Here is a 25,972-nt window from a genome sequence, read left to right on the forward strand (position 1 = left end):
TGGCCTTGGACCTACCTACCATTGACTAGCTGTGTGATTTTGAGTAAGTTATAGACTTTCTAGATATACCTGTTTCCTTACGTATAAAGCAGCGTAACTTAACAGGCTTTTTGACAGCGTTGTTTAATTCAAGTGCCCTGCCAGATACCGGCCAGGGTGTTGGAAGATCACTGCTAGGGGTAGTGGCTCTGTCCTCACAGAGCTTACAGCCTGGTGGGATCAGATGATGGGACAGGGTATCACTGCCCAGTTACTGATGGACCACAGTCCTAACCGTGCGCATGTGCACACAACCCAACACTTAAGAAGTTTTGTGTGTATTGTTGGAAGTGGATTGCAGCTTCTCCTGCATGCTAAGCATAGGTTTTACCACTGAGCTCCATACACCCTTAGGCCTTCACACAAGTCTTTTGATGGGATCCCATTTCACAGAAGGTGCCATATGTCACTGCCACTCTACAGACTAACTAACCCGGAGGAGGGTAGGGACCTGCAAGGAATAAACTCCCGATGTTGCTAGCCCTAGAGCCAACGCTAGGCTGAGCTGACTCGGGCAGGTAGTTAAGGTCCTCGGCCACGCATGCGCAGCACTCTTGTCCCGCCCTCCTGCCCGGGGGCGCGGACTGGTGGATTCAGATCACGTGGGCACGCCTCGCCTCTTCCTCGCTGCAGGGGGTCCTCCCGCTGGCTTGTTTCCGGTTCTGCAGGTTCACGATGACCGAGCCCGGCGCCTCTCCGGAGGACCCCTGGGTCAAGGCAAGCCCCGTGGGCGCGCACGCCGTCTGGGGAAGGGCGGGTCGGGCTCGTGCACGTAGAGGGTCAGGAAGAAAAGGGACTTCCCTCCTGTGCCTAAAGTCTCCCCTGCTCTGCCGGCCCCAGGGCTGCAGAGAAGAAAGCTCTCACCCTGCTTGTGCCAAGGGTAGGGAGACAAACGAGGTGTGTGGGCGCTAGTGTGAGGGAACATGGTGGGGCTGGGAAGGTGGAGTGGGGGCGGGAGGGATCACGCAGAGGGGCGGTGTTCCTAAGGCCTATCCCAGCTTGCTTTCGCGGGGGGGGGGGAACCATCCAGCCGTCGGTGCACCGCCGTGTGTGCGTGTGCCTTCTCCTAGAGGCAAACTCCTGACAGGCTTCTCCCCTGCTTGGTGCCGCAGGTGGAGTATACCTACAGTGACAACAGCCTGGATCCTGGTGAGTGTCTCCCTCACCGTCTTCAAATCTGGAATGATACTCCCTTTCAGCTCTAGATTCTCGTGGCTTTGCCTGCCACACCTGAGCACAGTCCACTGTCCCTGAACCAAGGTCCTGGCTTCAGAAGTGAGGGAGGAGCTGGAGGATGGGCAGAAAGCAACCAAGGGTGACACCTGGTTGTCTGCTCTGGAGCAGGGAAGTGATGGAAATAGTTGCAGCTGGTCATTCACGCTCATAACGCCCAGATGCCCCTTTGTGGACCAGGCAGTGTGACTGTAAGCCTGTTACACAGTGTAGACACTGGGGATGAGAATATTGCATGGTACGGCAGGAAGTGGGTGGCCCAGTGTGACTGGCTTTGGGGCTGAAAGGAGAGGTTAGTGTTTTGAGGAAGCCATCGTGCCCACAGGTATATCTCAGGGCCTGGCAATGTTCCCCACTCCTCTCTTTTGCAGGGCTTTTTGTAGAAAGCACCCGCAAGGGGAGTGTAGTGTCCAGAGCTAATAGCATCGGTTCCACCAGTGCCTCTTCCGTCCCCAATACAGGTAGGCAGCAACATAACACTCATCTCCCTCCCACCAGGGAGGACTCAGCTATGCCATCATTTTAGTATCTTTGCCAGACAGGGAAGCTCCACCAATCCAAATGGGTTACTGGAACAGGAGTACCAAACACAGGTTCTCACCTCTTTCACCTCATCCAGGGAATTAGGTTCTTCTGTCCACCCATCATCTCTGGGCACCAAGTTCTCAGCTAGGGAATGGTGGGCTAGCTGGACCCCAACTGGGCCCAAAGGTGACTTTCTCCCTGCCCCCAACTCTGAGTGTAGATGACGAGGACAGTGACTACCACCAGGAGTCCTACAAGGAGTCCTACAAAGACCGGCGGCGGCGAGCACACACTCAGGCAGAGCAGAAGAGGAGGGATGCCATCAAGGTGACTGGGGGACCTGTGCCTCAGCCAGCAAGGGAGGACCCTGCATGTTTCAGACACATTGTGCCCTGACCCCTCAGACAGTTCCAAACAGCTTTGGGGGAAAGCTAAGGGAGTCCCTGAGCAAAAACATCTCCCTCCTGGAACTGTTGTCATGGAGGAAAAACTTTTTTGCCAGCTTGCCTTAACCACCCCCCAGGATTAAGGAATCTATTTTCCCTACTGTCTCCACAGAGAGGCTATGATGACCTTCAAACCATCGTCCCCACCTGCCAGCAGCAGGACTTCTCCATTGGCTCCCAAAAGCTCAGCAAAGCCATCGTTCTACAGAAGAGTATGGCCAGGGAGAGCGCTGGTGGTAGTGGTGCAGGGGGCAGGCAACAGGACCTGTAAAGAGGCCAGCGACACATACCTGGTCTGGGCCTGGTGGCAGTGGCTTTAATGGGAAAGTTGAGTTAGTGGGGGAAGGGGAAACAAAGTCAGCCTTGTCCTCCAGGTTGAGACTTCCTCTTTATTCACTCCCTTTCTCTGCCCCCACCCCAGCCATTGATTACATCCAGTTTTTGCACAAGGAGAAGAAAAAGCAGGAGGAGGAGGTGTCCACACTACGAAAGGATGTCACGGCTCTAAAGATAATGAAAGTGTAAGAGGAGTGTTGGACTGGGGAAATCAGGGTTTCTTAGGGGACTCTGAGGCTGACTTCAGTGCACACCTTCCCTTTTGAAGGCCACGTGAGATAATACATATAAATAATACTCTTACTCTCTGAGCTACACTGCAAGGCAGGCCTTCTGTCCCCAGTAGCCCCTTAATACATAGCATACACTCAGGAAATAAATGCATAATAGATTAATGCAGGGAAGGCTGCAGGGAGAGTCACCACTTCTGACTTAAAAGCAGACAAGCTGATGTTGAGTACATTCCCACAGCTCCCTGGGACTTCCTTTTGGTTGCGGGGTGGGGGGGGGCGGAGGGGGGGAGTTAAACAGGATGACCCCTCCATTCTTTCTGGGCTGGTTAGGCTACTGCAGCTATGCTCTGCCTGCATGCTTTCAGGAACTATGAGCAGATTGTGAAGGCACACCAGGACAACCCCCACGAAGGGAAGGACCAGGTCTCTGACCAGGTCAAGTTCAACGTGTTTCAAGGCATCATGGACTCCCTGTTCCAGTCTTTCAATGCCTCCATCTCTGTGGCCAGCTTCCAGGAGCTGTCAGCTTGTGTCTTCAGCTGGATTGAGGAGCACTGTAAGCCTCAGGTATGGGGCAGTAATGATCACAGGGCCTAATGTTCTCTTGGTACTGTCAGGTAAAGTGGCTCAAGCCATGATTCTTCAGAAAAGCAGAGTAGCTGCTGTTAGAATTTCTTGAGAGTATCTACAACTTTTAGTATTCTTCTGTTTCCTTCTTTGCTGACTGGCCTAGGATTTCATGTTAAGGTCTCATCTGGCAATTAAGGTGTCATACTCAATGCCAGGCCTGATTTCAGCTTGTTTAGCCCAGAGTATTGCTGCCTTATTAACCACTCCTCTGCTGCCCTGTGTGGAAGGTCCAGGCACCAGTAGCAGTTACTTGAGAGTTTTTGGAAATATGCAGATTCCAGGACCCCATCTCTTAGGCCCACTACAGTTGCCACAATGGTTTTTTTTTAGTATTTACTTATAACAGAAAGATATGCTAATGGTATTGCACTGTATTGTGCTTTTGAGGCCTAACTATTTTTTCTCAGGCTTGAACCTGTATCTGAGATTTCTACTTTCTCACTTGATTCCTAACAGTTGATTCAAACATAGTATAACACTGAGGGGATTTTACAGTGAACATTCATACCTACCACCTAAAGTCTACCAGTAAGATTTTATTGTATTTTCTTTGTTATGCATTTGTCTCTCCTTCCTGTATAAGGGGTATTTCAAAGTAAACTATAGACATCAGTGCTTCACAGGGCTTTTTCTCTTTTTTTTTTTTTGGGATAAGAGTCTCACTACATAGCCCAGACTGACCTCAGATTTGCAATTTTTTTTTTTTTTTGGTGGGACTGGGTTTTCAGGGCTTCATACTTGCAAAGCAGGTACTCTGCCACTTGAACCACACCTCCAGTCCACTCTGGTTATTTGGGGGGTCTCACAAACTATTTGCCCATGATGGCCTCGAGCCACCATCCTCCTGATCTCAGCCTCCCACGTAGGTAGGATTATAAGCGTGACCCACTAGTGCCCAGCCTTGGGGGCCTTACCCCCCCCCCATACTGGGGCTTGAACACAGGGCCTACACCTTGAACCACTCCGCCAGTCCTTTTCTGTGAAGGTTTTTTTTGAGATAAGGTCTCATGAATTATTTACCCAGGCTGGCTCTGAACCACGATCCTCCTGTTTTCTGCCTTGTGAGTAGCTAGGATTACAGGTATGAGCCACCAGTGCCCAGCTAGGGGACTATTTTAAATGTACATTTTTAAAGAGCATGGCCTTTCTAGGTAGGTATCTCAAAGGGTGTGCAGTCACCTGAATGTTGTTTCCCTGCCACCCCCACCAGACCCTACGAGAGATCGTGATTGGGGTCCTGCATCAGTTGAAAAACCAGCTGTACTGATGGTTCCTGGAAACCTGCAGAGCAGCTAACAAGAGGCTTTTGAGTCTACTATTTGACCATGGACCTGCCGGGCCTATAAGACTGGACTGCAACACCTCACACCGATCAGCTGGTTTTCTACTTGGTGTTTGGTTTTCCTAGCCCCACTTCATTTTCAGTGGGACTGGGAGTGTTTGTTTTGTGAAAGCTTCTGATTAATTTATTATATTGACAACAAAGTCAACCCTACCCAGTCTTCTTCCCCTTCCCAACAGAAGTCCTCAGGACAGGAGTCTTTTCTGGGTACCCCCCAAGAGCTCCTGGCCTCTCAGCCCTTTCTCTACACCTTGGGTTTTTGCTCATGATCTATATATATTTGGAAACTATTTGCCTCTGTTTTGGTCTCTGGGCAACATCTGGCTCAAGTTTGGACATTTTGGCAATAGTTGGGTGGGAGAAAAGGAGTGGGAGGAAATAGACCCACAGTCATACAGGATGAAAGACCACTTGTGCCTAGATTAGGGCTGTCTGGCCAGAATGAAGTAAGGCTAGGGCTTTTTGGCCAGCTCAGGGCAGGTATACTAGGTTCCTACTGTAACCTCATGTTCTATCACCTCCTTCCTCCTTGCCATGGGTATTAACAGTAAGCAACTTCCCTGTCTACTTTTGCCCTGTTCCCACAGGCAGTAGCACTGCATGGCAAAGGCAGGTGTGACATAGCACTACATAATTGAAATTTTTTATTTTTCTAAACACCAACAATGCAGTTTTGCTACATTTACAATTTTGGGAAATTAGCTGGTCCTCAAAACCACCCCATCCTTTCTGTTCAGGATACCTGGGTCTCTACCATTTCCCAGTGGTACCTGCATTTCTCCCAGGACTTAGGGGTGGGGCAAAAAGGTACAGAAGATACTCAGAAAGTCTCCTGGCATTAGTCTTGAGTGATGTCTTGGGCTTCTTAAATACTAATACATAGTACCCACTCTACCTCCCAAGCTTCCTGCTACCTTACTCAGGTTTGCTATCTGGGAGGTTTGAATATCCAGAGGAAATTAAATATTTTTATATCAAATTATTACAATAAATATTGCCAAATGCTTTCCTTTGGAACTGTTCCAAGTCCTTGTGTTCAGCTCAAGCCACTGCATTGTGGACAACAAAATGGGCATGACCATCCCTTTCTAGACACTAGCAGTGAATCCCTCCCTCCACCCAATATTCTGACCCATGCCTCTCTTCTTTCTGCTATGGGCTCAAGCATGGAAAGCAGCAAGACCAATGGAAAAAAAAAAAAAAAAGTAGCCAGGGCATCTCTGCTCCAATCTCCTAATTCCTACCAAGAGCCCCTCAGGGGTCTGGGAGTGTGACATTATAATCTTCATCCGTCTCTATCCCAGCTTCCTCCTGTGTGGCAGGGAGAGAAGTCAATGAGACATACCAGGGCAAAGACCCCGGGGAAAAAAAGAGAGTGCCACTTACAAAGAACTGCTTCTTGCTCTTGGGGTATCCTTCAAGGATTGCATCACACATCTCTTGTGCCTGGCAAGAAACAAAGCCACCCCTTTTCAGATGCATAGTACCGTGCATTGCCAGCTCATGATATTCAGCAGCAGTTTCTCTAGTTGCTGCCACTTCTAAAAGCACTTCCAGAGCTAAACCCTTGGAGCACTCACTCACCATCCTCTTCCGCTTCCTCCACTCCTTACAGTATTTCTGCCTCTCTCTGTATACCTACAAGAAAGAAGTTCCTTTAAGCCCCTTAGGCTCACAGCAGCCTGCTGGAGGTTGACCTTCACATTCACTCCATACCTGCACAGGAAGTCTTCAGCTTCTAACCTCTCTCCCAACTCACCTGCTCCTTCTCTTCTGGAGTGACGTGATTACTGGCTGCTTTGATGTTCTTCAGTCTCTCAGTGTAGCCAGCACATTCCTTCTTTAACTCCTGGATCTCTTTCTGCATCTCCGGAGTGGTCAGGGTACTAGTTAACTCCTTCAGCTCTGAAACCACATCCCCTGGGGTCACTTGCTATCCCTGAGGAAGAGCTCTGTCTTATCCCAGCAGGTGCTTCTTGAGGTGGGAGCACATCTTGCCCTGGTTATCTACCCAGAGTAGGATCCCACATTCTGGAGATGTTTGAGAAAATAAGACTTACAGAATAACAAGTTTATCTTTCCTCCATCTACAAGCAGTGATAGGGTGTGGGGAGTGAGGCTGAGCAGACTGGTGTGGAGCCAGTTAAAGACGTAGGAATAGGGCTGGAGATGTGGCTCAAGTGGTAGAGCACCTGACTTGCAAGTGCATGGCCCTGAGTTCAAACTCTAGTACCACAACATCACCAACAAAAAAAGGAAAAAAAGAAAAAGGCAGGCACTACAGTGGCTCATGCCTGCAATCCTAGCTACTTGGGAGGTAGAGATCAGGAGGAATGTGGTTTGAGGCCACCCCAGGCCTCCACCCAAAAAGTGAGAAGACCCTATCTCAAAAATACCCAATACATAAAAGGGCTGGCAAAGTGAATCAAGTGGTAGAGTACCTGCCTGGCAAGCATGAGGCTCTCAGTCCAAACCCCAGTACTGCCAAAAAACAGGGGTGGGAATAAGGGGAAACATGGGGACAGTGTTCATGGCAAGAAAGCAAATGCATATTTTGCTCGTTTGTACACATAAGCCATTTTGCATTTCTCTCTTTTTTAGCACTTCTGGGGCTTGAACTAAGGGCCTCCACTTGAGACACTCTGCCAGCCCTTTTTGTATGGTTTTTTTTTTTTTTATTGTTTATTCATTTATTCTTATGTGTATACGTTATTTGGGCCATCTCTCCCCCCTCCTTTGTGTATGTTGTTTTTTGCATTTGTTACTGTTTCAGGCCAATGCTGCCTGGACCACAATCCTATTTGTGTTTTCCTGTGTAGGTAGGATGACAGGTATGTGCCACCATACCCCAGCCATTGGTTGAAATGGTGTCTTACAAACTTTTTGCCCAGGCTGGCCTGAAACAGCAATCTTCCCAAGCTCCACTTCTTAGGTAGCTAGGATTATAAGCCTGAGCTACCACTCGCAGCCTGCATTTCCTTTAACGTAATGCCTAAGGCAGCCCAGCAAAGGGATCTTAGCTGCAACAAGATGCTGCACCAATGGGTCACCCATTCACTTAAGTGATTTCTGACCTCCAGATTCAATCTGAACCCATGGGCACCTTGCAGGGACCTACCAGTCTCCATATGGCGGCAGCTCTGCTGCAAGCTCTGCACCTTAGCAGTGAGGGCCACTATGTTGGCATCCAGGCTTTGGAGGTCAGCATCACTCACTATGTCAAACTGGTCCTGCCAGAGAAGAGAAATATAAGTGAGTTAATGTAAGGCACAAGGACTGAAACATACTTCAGAATGTTGTTCATACTGAAGAACTTTTCTTTAGTACTTTTCTTTAGTTTTGAGACAGGTCTTGCTAGGTAGCTAAGGCTGGCTTTGAACACATGATCTTCCTGCTAGGATTAGCAGCATGTGCTGCCAGGCCCAGCTAGAAAAGTACTTTTGAGAAAATATTCAGTTGAATTCTAGTCCCAATGAAAAAGGTATAAAGGTTGAAATCTGATGCCTGTTCTTCAAGAGCTTCAGGATGGCAGTATACAGACAAGGGCAGAAGTATCTTTCCGCACCAGTGATAAGACCACTCACAGGGCTTAAAGGAACAATAGTATTTTCCCTAAGCTGGGGAAACCTAGATCATGGAATAGGTAATAGGGACAATAGCAAGCAATAGGAAGAACCTCACGGGTATAGACCCGATGGAACCTATGTAGGTAAGGGATTCCTATGAAAATTTAAGCAACTTCTCTCTGAGAGTGTTGCTAGAAAAAAAAGCACTAAGAATCAGAGAGTCACAACTGGTGATGGTCAGCAGGTTAGAAAGGATGGGGCTGCTACTTTGGGTAGTATGGACCCTCTACTTAGGCAGGGTGAACCTTTATTTTTTGGTGGGACTGGGGTTGGAACTTGGCTTCATGCTTACAAAGTAGGCACTCTACCACTTAAGCCACACCTTCAGTCCATTTTCTCTGGTTGTTTTGGAGATGGGAGTCTCTCCATCTATTTTGCCCTAACTGGCCTCCCAATCTTGGCCTCCCAAGTAGCTAGGATTACAGATGTGAGCCCCTGGTGCCTGGCAAGGTGAACCTTTAGAACAGAGACCAGAAAATATTCCACAAACCAAATCCTGCATTTTTTTTTTTGGTGGGGTGGGGGGAATCAGTACTGGGGTTTTGAACTCAGGGCCTCATGCTTACTAGACAGGTGCTCTACCACTTTGTGTCACTCTGCCAACCACAACCTCCCCCCACTTTTTTTTTTTTTTTTTGCATGTGTTGGGTATAGGGTCTCACAAACTATTTGCCCGGTCTGGCTTCAAACTACTATCCTCCTGATCTTGGCCTCCCAAGTAGCTAGGATTATAGGCATGAATGGGTCATTGGCACCTGGCTACAATTTTGAAAATAAAATTTTAGTCGTGCCCATTCATTTATATGGTCTATGACTGCTTTTGCTCTACTCTGGCAGAGTTCAGTAGTGACTAGAGACCACAAAAATCTAAAAATACTGTGAAGCTCTTTATACAAAAAGCTTGCTAACCCTTCCTTTAGGAGATTTTCAATAGGTAGTAATATAATGTTATTTTTAAAAAAATTAGCCTGTCCAGGTGCCGGTGTCTAATCCTAGCTACTCAGAAGGCAGAAATCAGATCAGGAGAATTATGAATCGAAGCCAGCCCGGGCAAATAGTTTGTAACCATATCTCAAAAAATACCCATCACAAAAAAGGGCAAGGGTAAGAGTGCCTGCCTAGCAAGCATGAGGCCCTGAGTTCAAGTCCCAGTGCCTCCCACTCACAAAAAAATTAGCCTTGAAGGTAGTCTGTTTCAATGAAACACATAGGGGTGCTAAGTAAATGAAAAAGAAAAACAGAGGAGCCTGAAAAAGTGGCAGACCATTCAGGAACAATTTCTGGAGGTTATGCCTGAGTGAAATCCAAAAGGATAAGTAAGAGCTGAGCAGAGGCAGAAGGAATTAAAAGTCCAGGTAGGAGGACTTGCATTCAAGGATGGAGAAATAAGGGCAGGAGAGGCCTGCCTTTTACCTGTTCTATGGAGCACATGGGAGCCATCAGAGTTTTAAGTAGGGAAGGTGTATGACCAGATTTGAATTTAGATAGATCATTCTGGCTGCAAACTTCAAGACAGGTTTAAGATGAGATGTTAGGAGGTCACTGTAATAGTCAAGAGTGCATGACAGCAGATAGAAAGGAGAGAGTGAATCCAAGGAGAGGTGATGCTGGTGGAGTGGCTCAAGTGGTAAAGTACCTGTCTAGCAAGAATGAGGCCCTGAGTTCAAACCCCAGTATCACCAAAAATAAAGTGAAGAGAGGTGATACACACCTCTAATCCCAGCAACTGGGAGGCTGAGGCAGGAAGATTCCCTATTTGAAGCTAGCCTGGGCCACACAGCAAGACCACATCTCAAAAAAAAAAAAAAAAAATCTGTATTTGACTGCTATTGGTGTCTGAGATGTCCAGGGGAAGTCTGGAAAATACAAATGTGGTATGTGAGTTTAGGGAAGAAAGTGGAGGGAGAAGGAAAATCATTTGGCAGGTTTATACAGAAATGGGTCTTGGTAGTAACAATTCAGGATCTTGTCATCCATGTGTCATATTTTTTTTTTTTTGAAAGTTTTAGCAAGGATTTATTTTAGTATAACAGGATAAAGTATAGACAAGGGGAGGGGAAGAGAAAAAGAGAAACATTTTCTGCCCTCATGCATGTAGGAAATGGGAGCAAAGACTCCTCATCTGTCATATTTCAAATCTGGAGACCTCATGAAATTTGGACCACAGAAGGGGATGTCTGAGGCCCTTTTAGTGGCGTGCGATAGGTTAGTTTCATGAGGTACCTCAACTGTCTAGGAGTTGATTCACTCAATGTTGGGCTCTCACATGGGTGTTATTCTCACCTGATCGGCAAAATAGATCTTCTGCTTGCCGTACATCTTCTCTTTGATCTTGCCTTGTTGGGCCAGCTGCTCCAACGCCTTGACCACCGCCTGACAGAGAGTGGGACAATCAGAGGAATCTTTGGGCCTGGGCAGGGGAGAGACTTCACAGTGACGGGGAAAACGCCGAAGTCTCGGGAGGGCAGGACCCCAGCCTGATTAGCGTGTCCTGCGCACGCGGAGAGGGAATCACAAAAGAGGGTTCTCACTGCCTTGCCCAGTCCATGTTCCCTCTGCAGGTTCCCGAACACGTCCTGGGCGCTGTAGGGCCGGTTCTGCTCCTGCAGGTACCTCAGGAGGATCCCAGGGGCTGCGGAGGGAGACAAGGCGGGAGAGAGACGCACTCAACCGGCCTCCCCACTCGCTCCCCTCCCGTGTCCTGCGGGCGCCCGGTTACCTCCCGCGGCTCCTTTACCTCCGGCCGCCGCTTCCGCCCGGCTTTTACTCATGTCTCTCCCGGCTAAATTCAGATAGCCGGAAGTGGGGGTTGCTCTGGGGAACGGCTCCTTCCGGCAGCGGAGAGGGGGACCTCAGGCAGTGATTGGCCTTCCGGAAGATCGCCGCGGCCCCTCGCGGACGCCGTAGTTCTATTCGGCCTGAAGCTTGCGCCTCCCGGCCTTATTCCCAAGCCCTGGGTGGGAGCTGAGACAACCGCAGCCGCCCAGCCGCCCAGGCTCCCGCCCCGGAACGTGGGCTGTAGTAAGCAGCGACCTCCAAGCTTGAGACTCAGTTCCAGCAGCAGCTGAGCGACCGTGACCTTGATCTAAGTCCAGTGTTGGAACGGGAAGAAATTTCGGGGATCTACTCCCGTGCTGGGCAAGGGACTACTAACTCAAGGGACAGTGCTAACTACTCTGAGGAACGTGTCCTGAACCCATCTTCCAGTGCTCTTCCTTCGGTTAGTTTTATCACGCGTAAAGTAGGACCAATGGGTATTTGCCTGCGGGTGGTTATGAAAACCTAACGAGCGCCAACACAACCCTTATTTGCCCGTTACCGAGCTTCGCACACAGGGGGCGCTCGACACCTACTGTGCTTTGAACCCGAGGAAAGGACAATTGGGGGAGGCGCGGCGCGGCGCGCGCGAGGGGTGCAAGGGGGAAGGTATTCAAGCCACAAAGCTTGTAGAAGACTCTTGTTAGCTCAGGCACTCTCGAGACTCTCAACACCTGGCAGGTGCTTTCCACTCCTGACCACAGTGGCCAGTGGGACAGAGCCTGAAATAAGTATTTTTAGTTTCTGAGGTCAGCTGAAGGCCGAAGAGCAGTTGCCTTGCGGATCGAAAAACCCAATGGAAGAGCATGGTACTTTTTTAGACTTCTATCTAAAACCTCTGAAACAAGTGCTTGTGTCTACGTGTTTAGCGGACAATATTAAGAATAAGAAATAATGGGACTGCAGGTTAAATACCAGCCAAGAGTGCCAGTTGCACTTGCGACTGGGCTCCAGGAGGGGAAGTGCCCTCATACTGCGGTAATTCTGATCACAAAGAAAAATGGGGGGGGGGGGCCTGGAGGAATGGCTCAGGTGGTAAGAGTGCCTGCCTAGCAAGCTGGAGGCCCGGAGTTTAAACCCCAGTACCACCAAAAAAAAAAAAAAAAAAAAAAAAGTGGGTCCCTTACACCTGTGCTTCCTCTTCTGAGGCTCTTGTCCCCTCAAATTAATCATTATTAAGGTTACCAACGAAAGACCTATCAAGGGAGGACACCATTCAATATCAATTTCTTAAAGATTTATTCCCCAACTCCCACCCACTCACCCCTAATTCACAGTGGAGGATTAAGGAGATTCAGAGCAAGATCCCCCAGGCACAACAAAGACCTTGCAAAGATTTTGCTCTTCTACCTTCCCTCCCTCTTGCCAACTCCCAAGACTTGAAGCTACACACACTCATGCAAACACACAAAATCCCACTCCTTTCCCTCACCTCCCATTTTTTTTTCCGTATCAGAGCTCACCTGTTACACATTTAGGCTATAAGAAGAGAGATGTCATCCTAAGTCTGTTTGAGAACTCTAAAGGGGAGAGATGCCATTTCCCCTTAACCTTCATACTCGATTAAGTGACTATGAAATCAGGCACTGAGATCTTCCCCTTCTTACTGTTTATCTCCACTCCCTAATCTCTGAACTTTGCCCATCAAGTAAGATCAAACATGTTTGTACATCCCCACCTGCAGCACATGAAAATGGGCTCTGTCCAAAACCCCTCACCCACGTATGGGGGTGCTTGGGGAGTGGTCCCTGAGGATCAGCAAAGGGTTAATGGAAGAGGGAAGAGAGGATAGAAGAGTTTGGCTTGAGCTCTGATTGGAGAGGCCGAGAGAGGCAGTAGGGCTAACACAGGTTTAGAATCAATGATCATTTCTGGGTTTTTTGTTTCACGATTTTACTGGGGCTGGCAGAACACATTACCCCTCAGACAGATCTCTGCTGATTGTAGACACATTCTTGCTAACTGGGCTCCTCCTTAAAGGCAGCCCTGCCAAATTGGGAAGCAGTTGTAAATAAAAGCAGTACAGGAGCTGAAAAGGCAGTAAGAACAGCTGGTGCAAAAAGGAGCTGGTGGCTTCTGGGATGAATGCCACAAAGCCATTTGTAAAGTGCTACTTTGCCATCCCCCATGGAATTATTGCTTCTCCAAAGGAGGAGCAAGGGAAAAAACAGGTACATAAAAATGGGTATGGTATTGCTTTGCTCACTGCTCAGGCCAATGGACAAATGGAGCTAGGGGTTGGCAGCACCAAAGACAACCACACAGCTCCAAAAGATTCAGTGAGAGCTTAAGATCCAGAGACACTAACCCTCCTAGCCAGCTGACCCCTATGGCTCAAGGTGATGTAGAAGAGGCCCATCTCCACATCATTTTCACATTTCTTAAATTTCACATGCAGTATTTTGGAACACCGAGGGTCAGCCCTAAAGAAATGAAGATGGGCTAGGTGAGAGGGCACAGGCTTGCTCTGCAGAGCCAAAGGACAAGCTTATTTGTTTAAAAAAAAAAATCATGGTTTAACAAAAGAAGATGACAACTCTTGCAGCTGCTGCCTGACTTTCTGGACTCCAGGAAGGTAAAGGGAGGAAAGAAGGGATGGGCTTGTCTTTCAGTGAGGGCCCTGAGCACCCAGACCTAAAAGTAAACAGCAGCACCTCCAAAGGGGAATCAATATCCCTGACTACTTTGTTACCCAAAGTACCATCCTGGTGGAGAGAAGCTTCCCTTAGGGGAGCACATTCTCATTTCAGTGACTAAGCAGAGAAAAGGGTGTCCAGCTGGCAGCAGGGAAATGAGTGTCCTCTCTTAAGCAAGCCTCTGAGCATCAGATAGGCCAGCCAGCTACAAACATAACTGAAGGGATGGAACCTGGCTTCCTTTGCCCGGTCCTTAAGTGGATGAGGAGGAAGAAAAAAAAACCTAAACCGCAGTGATCCCCCCAAAAAGTGTCTGTCTTCTCAGTGGCTCCTGGAACTAGTAGGGTCCAGCTGATTCAGCTCTGACTGGTCCAGAAGTTCAAAGTCATCTCCCTCAGCATCAGTGTCCAGGTCTGAACTAGGAGCCCGGAGGAAGCCTCTTGTTCTCCGGGGTGGTGGGCCAGAAGGGCCTGCCTGGGAGGCCTCTGACAAGGCCAGCTGGATCATACCCTGGGAGACCAGGCTGGCAAGGTTGCTGGTGAGGTTGGATCCTACAGGAAGGGCACCAAGCAGGAGCTCTGGCAGTGCAGCCTCATCCCGGCTGGCAGGGGGTGCCTGGGGATCTTCAGCCCCTGGTGGGGAACGGTACATCAAGTTGGGCATCCCTATGCTGGTATCATCCTCATCGTCCAGGCCAGCAGGATCCACATTAATGGAAGGGAAGTCCGGAAGGTCTCTGGCAAATGATTCCTCTGGATCACTGTGACCATCTAAGTCTGACAGAACAGACAGGCATGTAAGACATGGGAAGTACCTGTCCTCCTATGTCCCAGACCCATAAAAAGTCAATCCCACATAGCCGGATTTTTCATGCCCTGCATTTCTCAGGATGAAGCAAAACCCAAGGGACTGGTTAGCATTTTCCCCTCTACTCATAGATGGTTATGAACTATACTGGTCAGAGAACTCACTGCTCATCTTCCTGTACTATGTCTGAAGGCTTCAAGAACAGCACAGCTGGGCGCTGATGGCCCATGCCTATAATCCTAGTTACTTGGGAGGCTGAGATTGGGAGGATCACAGTTCAAGGCCAGCCTGGACAAATAGTTCATGAGACTCCATTTCCAAAAAATAACCAGAGTAAAATAGACTGGAGGACTGGCTCAAGTGATACAGAGTGTCTACTTTGCAAGTGTGAAGCCCTCAGTTCAAACCCCAGACTCACACAAAAAAAAGAAGTAATATCTTGACAGTAGCCACACTCCCCCCTCCCAGGCTGCTCTGCTACCTGAACCACAGCTCAGATTAGGAAAAGGGAGGGTACCAGTATCCTCTCTGTCTATCCTCCAGGGAGGCTGACAGGAAACAAAACCACTGTCAACTCAGATCAGAGGTCAGAGGTTCCCCTCACCTTCAGAACCTTCTGTTAGAGGTGTTTGGCCCCTTGAAAGATTGAATGTACCATTGTCTGTACAAGAGACTTCAGCATCTGAGTGCTCCGAGTCTGTGATAGCCAATTCCCTGGCAACAGTAGAATCATCCAGCTTAGGAAAAGAAAAGACCAGTTAGTCTGAGGAGATGATGCCAGCAGCAATCAAGAGCAGTCCCTAGAGTTACAGCTTTACTAATTAGCTGACCCTAAAAGCTACCCTAAGGCCATCACTGTAATCAGGGATAGATGAAGACTTCACTCAAAATTTTGACCTCTGTTAGGCTGCTTCCCCAAAGAAAACTCTTATTCATCAATGTAAAGCATAGAAAGGAAAGCAATCTTAGATTACTCTTAAGCAAGTAACTAAGAGATTACTTTTCACAGGTGAGTAGGAAGATATGCTGCCCAGACCTAAGGATGTGCTGCTCAGACCTACAGGTCCTGTTTAAAAGATGATTCTGCCAGCTCCAGAAGTTCTTCCATGATGGTAGAGTAAAAGGAGACATGGGAGAGGGCTCAAATTGAGGTCTAAGTTCAAAGTCCCACTATAACACTAGCTTCTCTCCTTGTCACTGCTACAGGAACAAAGGGAATCTATGACCTTGGAGGGGCCCGTGATGAGACTAAATGTTAGCTGCCAGATGAATATAAGGGAGTTAAAAAAAACTGTCCAGTGAAGCAGCTCCCACATTGAAGATACCTGAGGACAGAAGGCAGCAAGCTCCTCTTCACTGTCACTGTGGTTGTCCATAGTACGTTCTGGGTGTAGAGCTCTGCGGCGCACTATATGGAAAGGGCAGAAGGCTTTGATACCTTCCTTCGAGGGCATCCCCCACGACCACCTTTTGGACTTCAACAGCATAAATCAGCACATGAGAGAAAGCGGCCCTAAGCCTACATAATACTTGAGAGTGAGGCTGCTGTGCCTAAATGGTAAGGTGAGCTCACAGCACAGGAGAGAACATCTCTCTTCCAACATCCTTCCTTCTACCAACCTGCACACCATTTCTAATCTGGTCAGATGATCCGACTACCAAGCTTCTCAACAACCGTCAGGATCAACTAGGGGCAAAAGAGGATGTTCATTTTTGTTAAATCAGGTTTTTGAGGACTGTTACTTTTCAAGTAGCTGACACAAGAGAAGTTGGGCCTTGGTGACCATGTATGGGGTTCTCTGAATGCCATGACTTAATGAAACACCCAACCTGACAAGACCAAAGAGAGGGAAAAGTTAGCACTACCATCACTAATGTGGGCAGATCTTAGCTAGTACACTTCTGGCCACTGTGGTGACCGTTTTTCATCGCCTTTGGAAGGTAGCTTCCAGTAGTGAAAAAGAGACCAGACCCAGGAGTTGGAAAGATCTGCACTGACATTTACTAACTATGAGCCTCAAATCCCTCAACTGGAAAAGGAGGATAAAACCATCTACTTCTTAATATTGTTGTACAGATTAAATAAAATGATGTATGCAAAGCAGCCATGGAAAATGCTTCATAAATAACATAATACTAGGGACATCTTCAATGTCTGCCTTTTAATCAACTTGGCAGGGTTTTTCTCAGAGTTGTTTAAAATGGGGAGAGTCTAGGATTCCAATGAGGACTAGCAAGCCTGCACAGGTCTCCCTAGAATAGCTACTGCTTTTATTTACCACCCTGTACCCCCCACTTCTCCCATTTTCAAGTCAGTATATCAGGCTTCTCTTTCTCTTCCCCAAATTGCCCAAGTGGAAGGAAGCCTCCCTATGACTCTTACATTGTCTCTCTCTCTGTTTGGACATCATGTAGCCACGGACACTGAAGTCTAGCCGCTGCAGAGCTGGCTTCAGCCACACATAGGCTCGATCCCACAGTCGATGATACACAGCAAGAGGCCACATCATGACAGTGACAACTGAGAAGAGGAGTGGGAGTAGTGGCAAAAATGAGTGGGCCCTATAAAACAATCCTAAATATTCCTCTGCTATTGTGTCCTTAGGACTTAGATTTAATGCGGAACAGTTCTGCTTAATTCTGTGGGTCACCTTCATGAGTCTCCTTACCACACAAAGGGGTTTCTGAGGGCAGGGTCTTTTGTACCCACCCTCAGGACCTATTCAGGGCTATACACAGCATAGTATGCTACTGACGGCCCAAGAGCAGAACCAGGCACCATGGACACTTGCACATAGGTGTCACCAAGCTATAAACACAACTAAATGGTAACAATGAATCAGAAACTATATAACCAATCATATGAGGTTCTGATAATAAATAGCCATAGTGGAACTGCTCAGTTCTTCCAGTCCCAATCCAAGTATGTGCCAACAAGTAACTATATTTATAAAAATATAATCCAAGGGACAGGAAAGTCCTCCACAGTAATAAAGAATCTAGTAAAGGAACCCCGCTATAGTTGGGAATATATGTTATTGGACTCACCAATTTCCAAAACCTAGTAAGAAATGAGCTTGGGTTAAGGATATACCTCAGTGACTGAATACTTGCTGAGCATGAGGCCCTGAATTTGAGCCCCAGCACCGTACACACAAAAAAAGACTTTATATGTGGAGAGTCTGTTATGGATAAGAAGGCATTTTTGTGACACTAAATAGGTCATAAAAATATGAAAGTCATTTTCTGAAGACCCAAAATACAAAAGTCTTCCCCTCAACCCCAGAATTAGTTGTAATCAGAAAGGTGATGAGCAAGGTGCAGTTTGTGAGAGGAGGTATGCCATACTTACGCATCAAGTAGGACAGGAGGAGCCCAGGGATGTAGCGACCTATGACGGCCAAAAAGGTCAGTATCCCACAGCTCAGCAAGCAGAACTATAAGAATCAAGAAGCAGTATTAAGTTTCTGCTACATTTCAAGGGATTGGGGTGGGGATGGGAGATTAATGGTGGAGATGTGACTGAAGATTCCTTATGATGAGTCAAGTACTGACATGTCAGGGTAACAGATGTAGTTACTCTTGCATCCAGTGGTGACTGTTTGGAAGAAAAAGGATGTTCTCTTCTTCAAACTCCATTTACATGCCTAACTCCATACAGTTGTACCTTTCATGCCAGGAAATTGGTATGAATAGGACTTAGCAAAAAATTCTCTCTGAAAGCAAGTGTTGGTGGTGGATTTTTTTTAAGTCAAAGAAAATGAAAACCAAAAAATAAAACCCAACAACTTACCACATGTTTAATATGATACACAATGCACACAAGCAAGCTTTCTTTCCTACCTTGGGCAAGAAAATGACCTACTCTATGGGGCTTGGGATGTACTTCAGTTGTAGAGTGCTTGCCTAGCATGCATGGGTTCAATCCCCCGCATAGGAAAAAAAAAAAGAAAATGGCCTACTTCAAGTGACAAGCACACCAAACGAAGTCATCAAGCTCTTGCCTTAACCCTAATGGCCAGTCAGAAGCCCCTTCCTACCCTACAACTTCCCTTTGCTCCTACAAATGTCATAGTCTTTTCCTCCTTGAATGAGGAGAAGGTAAAGGAGCTGTTTCAATTTAGCATGAACTGAACTGAGAGAGGCCAGAGATGAAAGTGAAAAAGGAAAGTCTTACCTTGCCTGGGTTTTGCTTTTTGAAAAGCAAAAGATTCCTTATGAAAATGGTCCCACTAACCCAGACTTCAGCTACATGCTGGCAGAGCTCGGGCACGCTGAGCAACCGAGGGTGAACAAAGCCCCAGCTACAGGAAAGAGAAGGGAAGCTGTGAAAGGAGGGTGTTGAGGGTCCCCCATCTTGTTATGTAAGCAGCTTCTGGGTTTAAACAGGGGCTGGGGAGTGGCTAGTCCCAGGTGCTTTGGAGGTGAAGCATGACTTTCTTCTTGGCTCACCAGGTTGAAACTTGAATTTAGCAACTAGGAGAGCAAACTTGTTCTGACAACTCCACCCTTTGAGCAAGCGGTCCAATCTACATGTGTAAACCTGCCACTAGCTCCAAGGTCCCTTTGTGTTTAAAAACATTTTCTTCCCTGCACTCACACCATGGCAATTCACAATGACTACAAGCCAGGGATACAAGTAAAAGCAGTCAGACTGACAGCATTCCTGCCAAGGGGAAGGCAATGGTGGATGTGCCCTTCAGGAAATAAATAAGGCAAAACCAAAATAAATCATAGCAAATTCCTTGGACCAAACATATGGGGTGTATGAACTGAGATGAAAGCAGGAGCTATAAGACACAAGAGGAATCTTTGGCATTGGCTTGCTGATGCCAGGAATCAATGTGTTTTCTGACCAGGAACTTTAAATAGGCACAGGTCACAGAAAACACTAAATGACCTGGTATAAAAGCCAGGAGACAAATAAAGTTAGTTGCCTCTAAGTTTACACATTGGGACTGAATAATGCAGCCATATCCCTGGCATGTCAGGTTATGAGGCACTGTAATTTTTTTTTTTTTAATTTCTCCTTATATGGATCAGAGGACACTAACCATCCCAACATATTGCTGCCTGAACTTTGGGATTTGTTAAAATAATTATTTGGAACAGAGAAGTGTCCAGAACATGGGGTTAACAACATATAACCAGAGTATTACAAAAGAATCAACCTGAACAACAAAAACGGATTGAATTAGTGTTCCATACCTCTCATTGTCTAATGCGTCGGGTCTTGGCACTACAATATTAAAACAAACACCAGCATTAGTTGGTAGGGAAAACTAAACACGAAAATGTTAGGCTGTTGGTCTGACAACTCAAGTTTAATAGGTTTGGAAAAAGAAAACAGTAATAGCCAATACAAAGGAGACACCAAGTTATACTGCCAGAGTTAGGGAGCTGTGGACAAGAGAATGACTTATACCTGTTCATTTCTTGAGGAAGAGGAGGGGAAAAATGGACCACTAGCGCCCTTTTAATTAACTTGGCTGAAAGCCATGGTATATAAGAAAAACGGTCCATTCCATCCCTTGAGTGTGTCTGAGCTGTTCATACATGTCAGTGTGTGCCAGGCTACTGAGGCATATTGAAACTAATCCAACCCTAGAAATCTGCCTATTCTCTCTGAACAGACACCCATTATCCATTCTGAATGATGTAAAGTCTTTTGACCTTTACCGGCCATGACAGACAGATGAACCTGATTCCTTGAAGCCTCTGTAAGAGGTGAATGTATTTTAAAACTACACTGTGATTCGGTATCCTGCCAACACTTAAACATTAACATGTCGAGAACCCCCATCAGTTTTCCTCATTTACACCCCCACCTGAACCAACTCCCTGCCTGCTTTTGCCTATATCTTCTAATTGTACATCATTCCCACTCTCCAACCTTTAAAATCCCAAAGTCACCTTTTATCCCTTGCTCTTCTAACTCCCATCCAACTACTTATCAGTCTTGATGCAACTCCTTCCTTCACAGCCCTCCAAACCATATGTCATTTGTTTTCACGGGCATCTCTCTAGCTGCTTCCCACAAAGATACTGCTACATACTCCTAACAAATCGTCCTCTTTTCCCTTTTTTGCTCCTTCCATGCCATCCTATAAAATGCTACCAAATTAGTCTTTACTATTATCTCAGCATAGAGCTCTAATGTAAAACAAACAAAACAAAACAAAACCCTTCAGTGACCACTCACTATCTACAGGATGAAGTCTAAACTTTCTAAAACTAACTTTCAAACTTTCAGGTCTTATAAAATCTAATGCCAATATACTTTCAATTTTATCTCCCAGCATTCCTTTAATGAACTCTTCATTCTCACCAAAATGCTCAATTCTCTGCACTCAGGAGATGCTTTGTAGCTGTGCTTCCTTAAACTAATCAAGCAACTGGCCTGTTTAGAAGCACATTCTTCTTTTCACTTTCCAAGTATTTTGCTTCATTCAAGGCTTGAGTTAGGACCAAAATAAATGAATCTATTAGTCACAAATTGCACTATGGCATCTCTGGTATTGTTCTATAACTGCCATTACCTTTCGTTTATGTATGTATATATTATTAATGTATCATTTTAGAGGGTACTTTCCGTAGGACACAATGTCTATCTTTGCAAATACTTTAAAAGAAATTCTTGAGAGGTAAACTGATGTTTCCTCAGTAAAGATGATTAATAAGGTTATTTATTTTTTAAAAATCTTAAGGACTACTTATTCCTCGGGCCAATAATGTTGGCAATAACATCCCAAATAGTGGATACAGATTTGCTAAGAAGGGAAAGGCAGAACCCAGTTCTAAAAACCCACAGATGGGGCACAGCCTTTGAAGTATCTCCTAAAGTAAATGACTGGACTTCAAAAGCAGTCCCAAGCTCCACTAGTTCTCAAAAAACCCAAAACTAAAGGCAAAAATCATTTTAAAAAGGCCATTTCCAGTTCAGATTATTCTAACTGCTATCAAACTCACCTTTCATCTCTGGCCAAATTTTGTTCTTCCATTGATCAATACAGACAATGATCATCAAGCCAAATGCAAGTAAAAATACAAGACGAAGTGATGTCAGCGCAAAAAACCTACAGAGAAGGGAAAACAGGTCATTAAGCAATTAAACTAATTTCAGAAGAGACCACATGTTTGCTATAGGTTCGGTTCTGTGGTAAATACACTTGAATTTTAGGTTTTTTTTTTGTGTTCCAACACATACTAGTTATATACATTGAGTACATCATTTAAACTTTCTGGATCTCAGCTATTTTACCTACAGAGATAATTTCTTTGCAGAGGACTAAATCAAATAACCTCTTAAAATCCCTTTCAACTTTCCAGTCTGTGATTCTAATAATTTCAGAGACAATTCATCCTTGATAAGATGATATGATGAAAACAAACATCTTTCTATCAAATTAGACTCCATTATAGGGCAATGAACTGACAGAGATATTAAATATAAGCATTTATTCTGGGCTTGAGGCATGGCTCAAGTGGGAGAGTGCCTGCTTAGCAAGCATAAGACCCTGAGTTCAAACCTCAGTATTGTTAAAAAAAGAAAAAAGCATTTAATTCAACTAGGTATCCTATTACAGATGAAGGATAGAAAGTTAGCACTAAAACTACGTCTAAAAATTAGTTCTTCAGAATTAGCACCAATGCTTCTCAAACTCTTCTAAAAAACTGAAAAGGAAGGAGTACTTACTGATTTATTTTATGAGGCTAGCACTACCCTGATACTAAATCTAGACACAAAACTGCAGACCAATACCCCTTATAAATACAGGTGCAAAAAACCTTCAGTAAAACACAAGCAAACTGAATCAATAGCACACAGCTACTTGGGAGGCTAGGATCAAGAAGATGGAGATTGGAGGCCAGCCCAAGCAAACAGCAAGACCCCCATCTCCAAAATAACCAGAGCAAAATGGACTGGAGGTGTGGCTCAAGTGGTAGAACACCTGCTTTGCAAATGCGAAGCCCTAAGTTCAAATGCCAGTCCCAACTCCTCCTCAAAAAAGGGATATTTATAAGCAATCTGACCACAGCCAGCAAATCTGATATTAAGGAGAAAGTACTATTAGTTTTTAGGTGTGACATTAGAATAGTTATGTTTGTTTTCATTTTTTGGTGGTACTAGGGGGTTGAACTCAGGGCCTTGTGCTTGTAGGCACTCTTAACTTGAGCCACTCTGCCAGACCTGTTTTTAAACAATCACTATCTTTTACAAATAAACTTCAAAAGTATCAAAAAATATTCATAAATAAAATGAAATCTGGGATTTGCTTCAAAATAACCTTGGCAAGATAAATGGTATAAAATTATAGGGAACAAGACTGACTACTGAGTTAGTTAACTGCTCAAGCTGTGTGAAGGGGACATGAGTTTCTTTACATTATTCTTCCCACTTCCGTATATGCTTAAAATCTTTCACGATAAAATGTTAAACAAACAAATAAAACCCAGTTCTTCTGCCTTCTTCTATTTTATACACCCTAAAGCCTCTAAGGTGGCGCCTTGCAGTGTCTACTACTTAGCAGTAGCCGACAAGCAGATTGTACCAACCTGTGGGGAAATAAGTACAGAAATACAAAGTAAGCGTATAGAAATTTTTATAGAATCTGACTAAATAATTTTGAATCTAGTAATATATTTGGGCTTGTATTTTCTTTTTAAATTTAATTTCTCTAGTTATTTATATTTTTGAAAAGCATCGATTGCAACAGAATGGGGGGAAAAAAAACATTGGTCCTTCACCAAAGATGGTTTGAGAAATGCTGTTCCAAGATCTAGAGGGAAGCCAGATGCATTAGCGAAGAGGTAGTATACAGCAGGGCAGAGAGACAGCTTTTCTTTTTAATTAATTAATTAATTAATTAATTGCTTACAGCATTAAGGATTGAACACAGGTCCCTGAACTAGTTAGGCAAGCACCCTACCACTTGATTCACACCCCCTTAATTAAAAAATATTTTTTTAATAGAGTCTCAGTACGTAGCTTGAACTTGCTACGTAGTCCAAGCCAGCCTTGAACTCATGATCCTCCTGCCTCAGCCTTCCGGGTACTGGGACTGCAGCTATGTACCACCACAGTTGGCTTTTTCTTTCCTTTTTTCTTTGAGATGGGGGTCTTGCGATGCCACCCTGACTGGTCTTCAAACTCCTAAATGCAACTGATCCTCCTGCCTCAGCCTCCTGAGTGCTGGGATTACAGATGCTCACCACTATTCCCCATGAAGACACAGCTTTTAAAGTTAGACTGACCTGAGTTTGAGTCTCACCATTAGTCATGTAACCTTTAGTAAATTACCTGCCTTATCCATTATGTGATGTTAATAATAACAAATCCCAAAGAGCTGTTTGTGGGTATTAGAAACAACTCTTACAACATACTTAAATCACCTTGGCCAAAAAGCCAAGAAGAAAATACAATATGTTCTTAGCACATAGTTGTATTCAACCTTACAAATGTAGTATTGTTACTAGGTATTATTGTAGCAACTGATCAAACTAAGAGTGATTAAAAGCTGGTTATAAATGATCACTCTGGAATGACCTCAACTCAATACATGACCTAAATAAAGACTTGATATAATCACAGAACAATTCTCCTATCATCTTATAAAAGATTTAAAAACCTTGTCCAAGGCCCTGGGTTCAATCTCTGGCACCACAAAAATAAATTTGTACACAGGAATTGGCAATAAACCATTAAATTCTGTCTCCAGATAGTTTTTAACTCTTTTCAATAAAAATCAATGCATATTAGTTTTAAAACTACGTAAAAAATGAGGTATGAAAGGAAATAAGGAGAATCAGACACCTAGTCACCAATGACAACCCTATTCCAATTTTTTTCTACACTATCATTTAAAAGATACTGCAATTATACATGAGATTAACCAGTGAAAGCAGCTTAGTAAAACTAAACCTCTAGAGGTGCTCTACACCATTAATCTTCTAAAGCCAGTGCATTATCCAAACAAATAAGCAAAATTAACAAGGCCATGGATAAGGGCTCTAGAGCTTCTTGCTCCCCAGTGCTGCTGCTTCATCCCAGCAGCGGCACGTGGTACAACTGTTGTTCCCTCCAAATCACCTTAAAGTTCTCTAATGAGCAGTCCACACTGTCTGCAGTCATCCTTCCAGAGCATGATTACTAACACCAACAGAAACTGGAGTAGGGAAAGGCTACCAAACTCTCCTGGGAAGGGTGGTTTTCTGAGCATGACGGCAACAAAATTAGTGTTTCTCCAAAACCTGGACTATTTTAGTAACCTGCTCTAGTCCGCATCTTCCATTCTTCTAAACTGTGGTTCAACTCAATTGAACATTTACTGACTACTTGCCAAGACCTTGTGATAAGCAGCCCAATTACAGAAATGAGAAAGACAGGAACCTCACTCTCAAGTGGATTTATGTTTATAACCTTACAAGGCAATAATCACAAAGAGGAGGACATCTAGCTGGAATTTGAAAGATGAATGGTGAGAAAACAGTGCAAAAGGGTATAGGGAAGAACGAAAAGATATTCAGACAGGAGAACAGTGAGCTAGCAACATACACTTAAGGAGCAATTTGACAGAACTAAGAGAACAGAGGGTTGGGATCAGTATGAGAAGCAAGGCAGAAGTCAGGTCACGAAGGGCCTCTTATGACAAAGGGTACTGGGGGGGAGGTTAATCCTGAAGAGGAAGGTAAGCCAGTTTTGCAAAGGGTATATTTTCTAGGTCTTGAAGGCTAAAATTGTGAACATGTTCCCAAACATAACTAATCCTGGTTCACAGATCAATTTTTGGCCCAGGTGAATGCCTTTCTTGAACAAGCTACTAAAGGAATTTCAGAGGAAAACTAGTTTTTCTATGAGGTATAAAATAACATTTCCTGGCCAAATAGTTTCTGTCAAACAGATGGCAATTCAATGGATATCTCATACGGTGGCATAAAGTACTGGGAGGCTTAGGATTGAGTTTGAAGCCAGCCTTGGCTACACAGCAAAACCCTATTGCAAAACAGCAACACCACCAACCAAAAAACCCAAAACAACAACAACAACAAACCCACTTTGCCAGGTACTGGTGACTCACACCTGTAATCCTAGCTACTTGAGAGGCTGAAATTGGGAGGGTCAGGTTTGAGGCCAGCCAAGGCAAGTAGTTCTCAAGACCCTATCTCCAAAATAACTAGAGCAAAATGGACTGCAGGTGTGCTTCTAGTGGTAGAGTCTGCTTTGGAAGTATGAAATTCTGAGTTCAAACTCCAGTCACACACCAACACATACACACAAAAAGATCTTAATGGAAAAGACCAC

The 25,972-nt window shown here is 45.3% G+C and overlaps 3 protein-coding genes across 11 annotated transcripts in view; 1 reads left to right on the plus strand and 2 right to left on the minus strand.

Annotated features, from left to right (window-relative positions):
* On the plus strand, positions 1 to 16,089 carry Mlx (MAX dimerization protein MLX). 7 transcript variants are annotated; one of them, XM_074045782.1, is made up of 9 exons: positions 1 to 756; positions 1,152 to 1,188; positions 1,644 to 1,733; positions 2,018 to 2,124; positions 2,356 to 2,455; positions 2,665 to 2,764; positions 3,178 to 3,379; positions 15,680 to 15,782; positions 15,877 to 16,089. In XM_074045782.1, the coding sequence occupies exons 1-8, from the start codon at positions 715 to 717 to the stop codon at positions 15,749 to 15,751; spliced, it is 750 nt and encodes a 249-aa protein (XP_073901883.1). In that variant the 5' UTR covers positions 1 to 714; the 3' UTR covers positions 15,752 to 15,782; positions 15,877 to 16,089. The 7 variants fall into 7 exon arrangements, with proteins under 7 accessions (XP_073901883.1, XP_073901880.1, XP_073901881.1 ...); XM_074045779.1 differs by lacking the exon at positions 15,877 to 16,089 and adding an exon at positions 4,653 to 12,036 and having other exon boundaries at positions 1 to 936; positions 15,680 to 15,783; XM_074045780.1 differs by lacking the exon at positions 15,877 to 16,089 and adding an exon at positions 4,653 to 11,630 and having other exon boundaries at positions 1 to 936; positions 15,680 to 15,783.
* Positions 4,105 to 11,276, minus strand: Psmc3ip (PSMC3 interacting protein). 2 transcript variants are annotated; one of them, XM_020165165.2, is made up of 8 exons: positions 11,148 to 11,276; positions 10,942 to 11,042; positions 10,694 to 10,783; positions 7,903 to 8,014; positions 6,544 to 6,689; positions 6,369 to 6,422; positions 6,171 to 6,230; positions 4,105 to 6,095 (listed from the first exon to the last, which is right to left on the minus strand). In XM_020165165.2, the coding sequence occupies exons 1-8, from the start codon at positions 11,179 to 11,181 to the stop codon at positions 6,039 to 6,041; spliced, it is 654 nt and encodes a 217-aa protein (XP_020020754.1). In that variant the 5' UTR covers positions 11,182 to 11,276; the 3' UTR covers positions 4,105 to 6,038. The 2 variants fall into 2 exon arrangements, with proteins under 2 accessions (XP_020020754.1, XP_020020753.1); XM_020165164.2 differs by having other exon boundaries at positions 11,130 to 11,196.
* The window catches only part of Retreg3 (reticulophagy regulator family member 3), a 20,015-nt gene continuing 8,168 nt past the window's right edge, over positions 14,126 to 25,972 (minus strand). For both annotated transcript variants that reach the window (XM_020165160.2, XM_074045778.1), the window contains 8 exons: positions 21,640 to 21,746; positions 19,879 to 19,909; positions 18,848 to 18,974; positions 18,023 to 18,107; positions 17,054 to 17,191; positions 15,996 to 16,078; positions 15,275 to 15,407; positions 14,126 to 14,639 (listed from right to left, as the gene is read on the minus strand). In XM_020165160.2, coding sequence (XP_020020749.1) covers positions 14,185 to 14,639; positions 15,275 to 15,407; positions 15,996 to 16,078; positions 17,054 to 17,191; positions 18,023 to 18,107; positions 18,848 to 18,974; positions 19,879 to 19,909; positions 21,640 to 21,746 — 1,159 coding nt within the window. In that variant the 3' untranslated portion in view covers positions 14,126 to 14,184. The remainder of the gene's footprint in view (positions 14,640 to 15,274; positions 15,408 to 15,995; positions 16,079 to 17,053; positions 17,192 to 18,022; positions 18,108 to 18,847; positions 18,975 to 19,878; positions 19,910 to 21,639; positions 21,747 to 25,972) is intronic.

This window comes from Castor canadensis, chromosome 11, assembly GCF_047511655.1.
Source record: "Castor canadensis chromosome 11, mCasCan1.hap1v2, whole genome shotgun sequence".
NCBI classification, from domain to species: domain Eukaryota; kingdom Metazoa; phylum Chordata; class Mammalia; order Rodentia; family Castoridae; genus Castor; species Castor canadensis.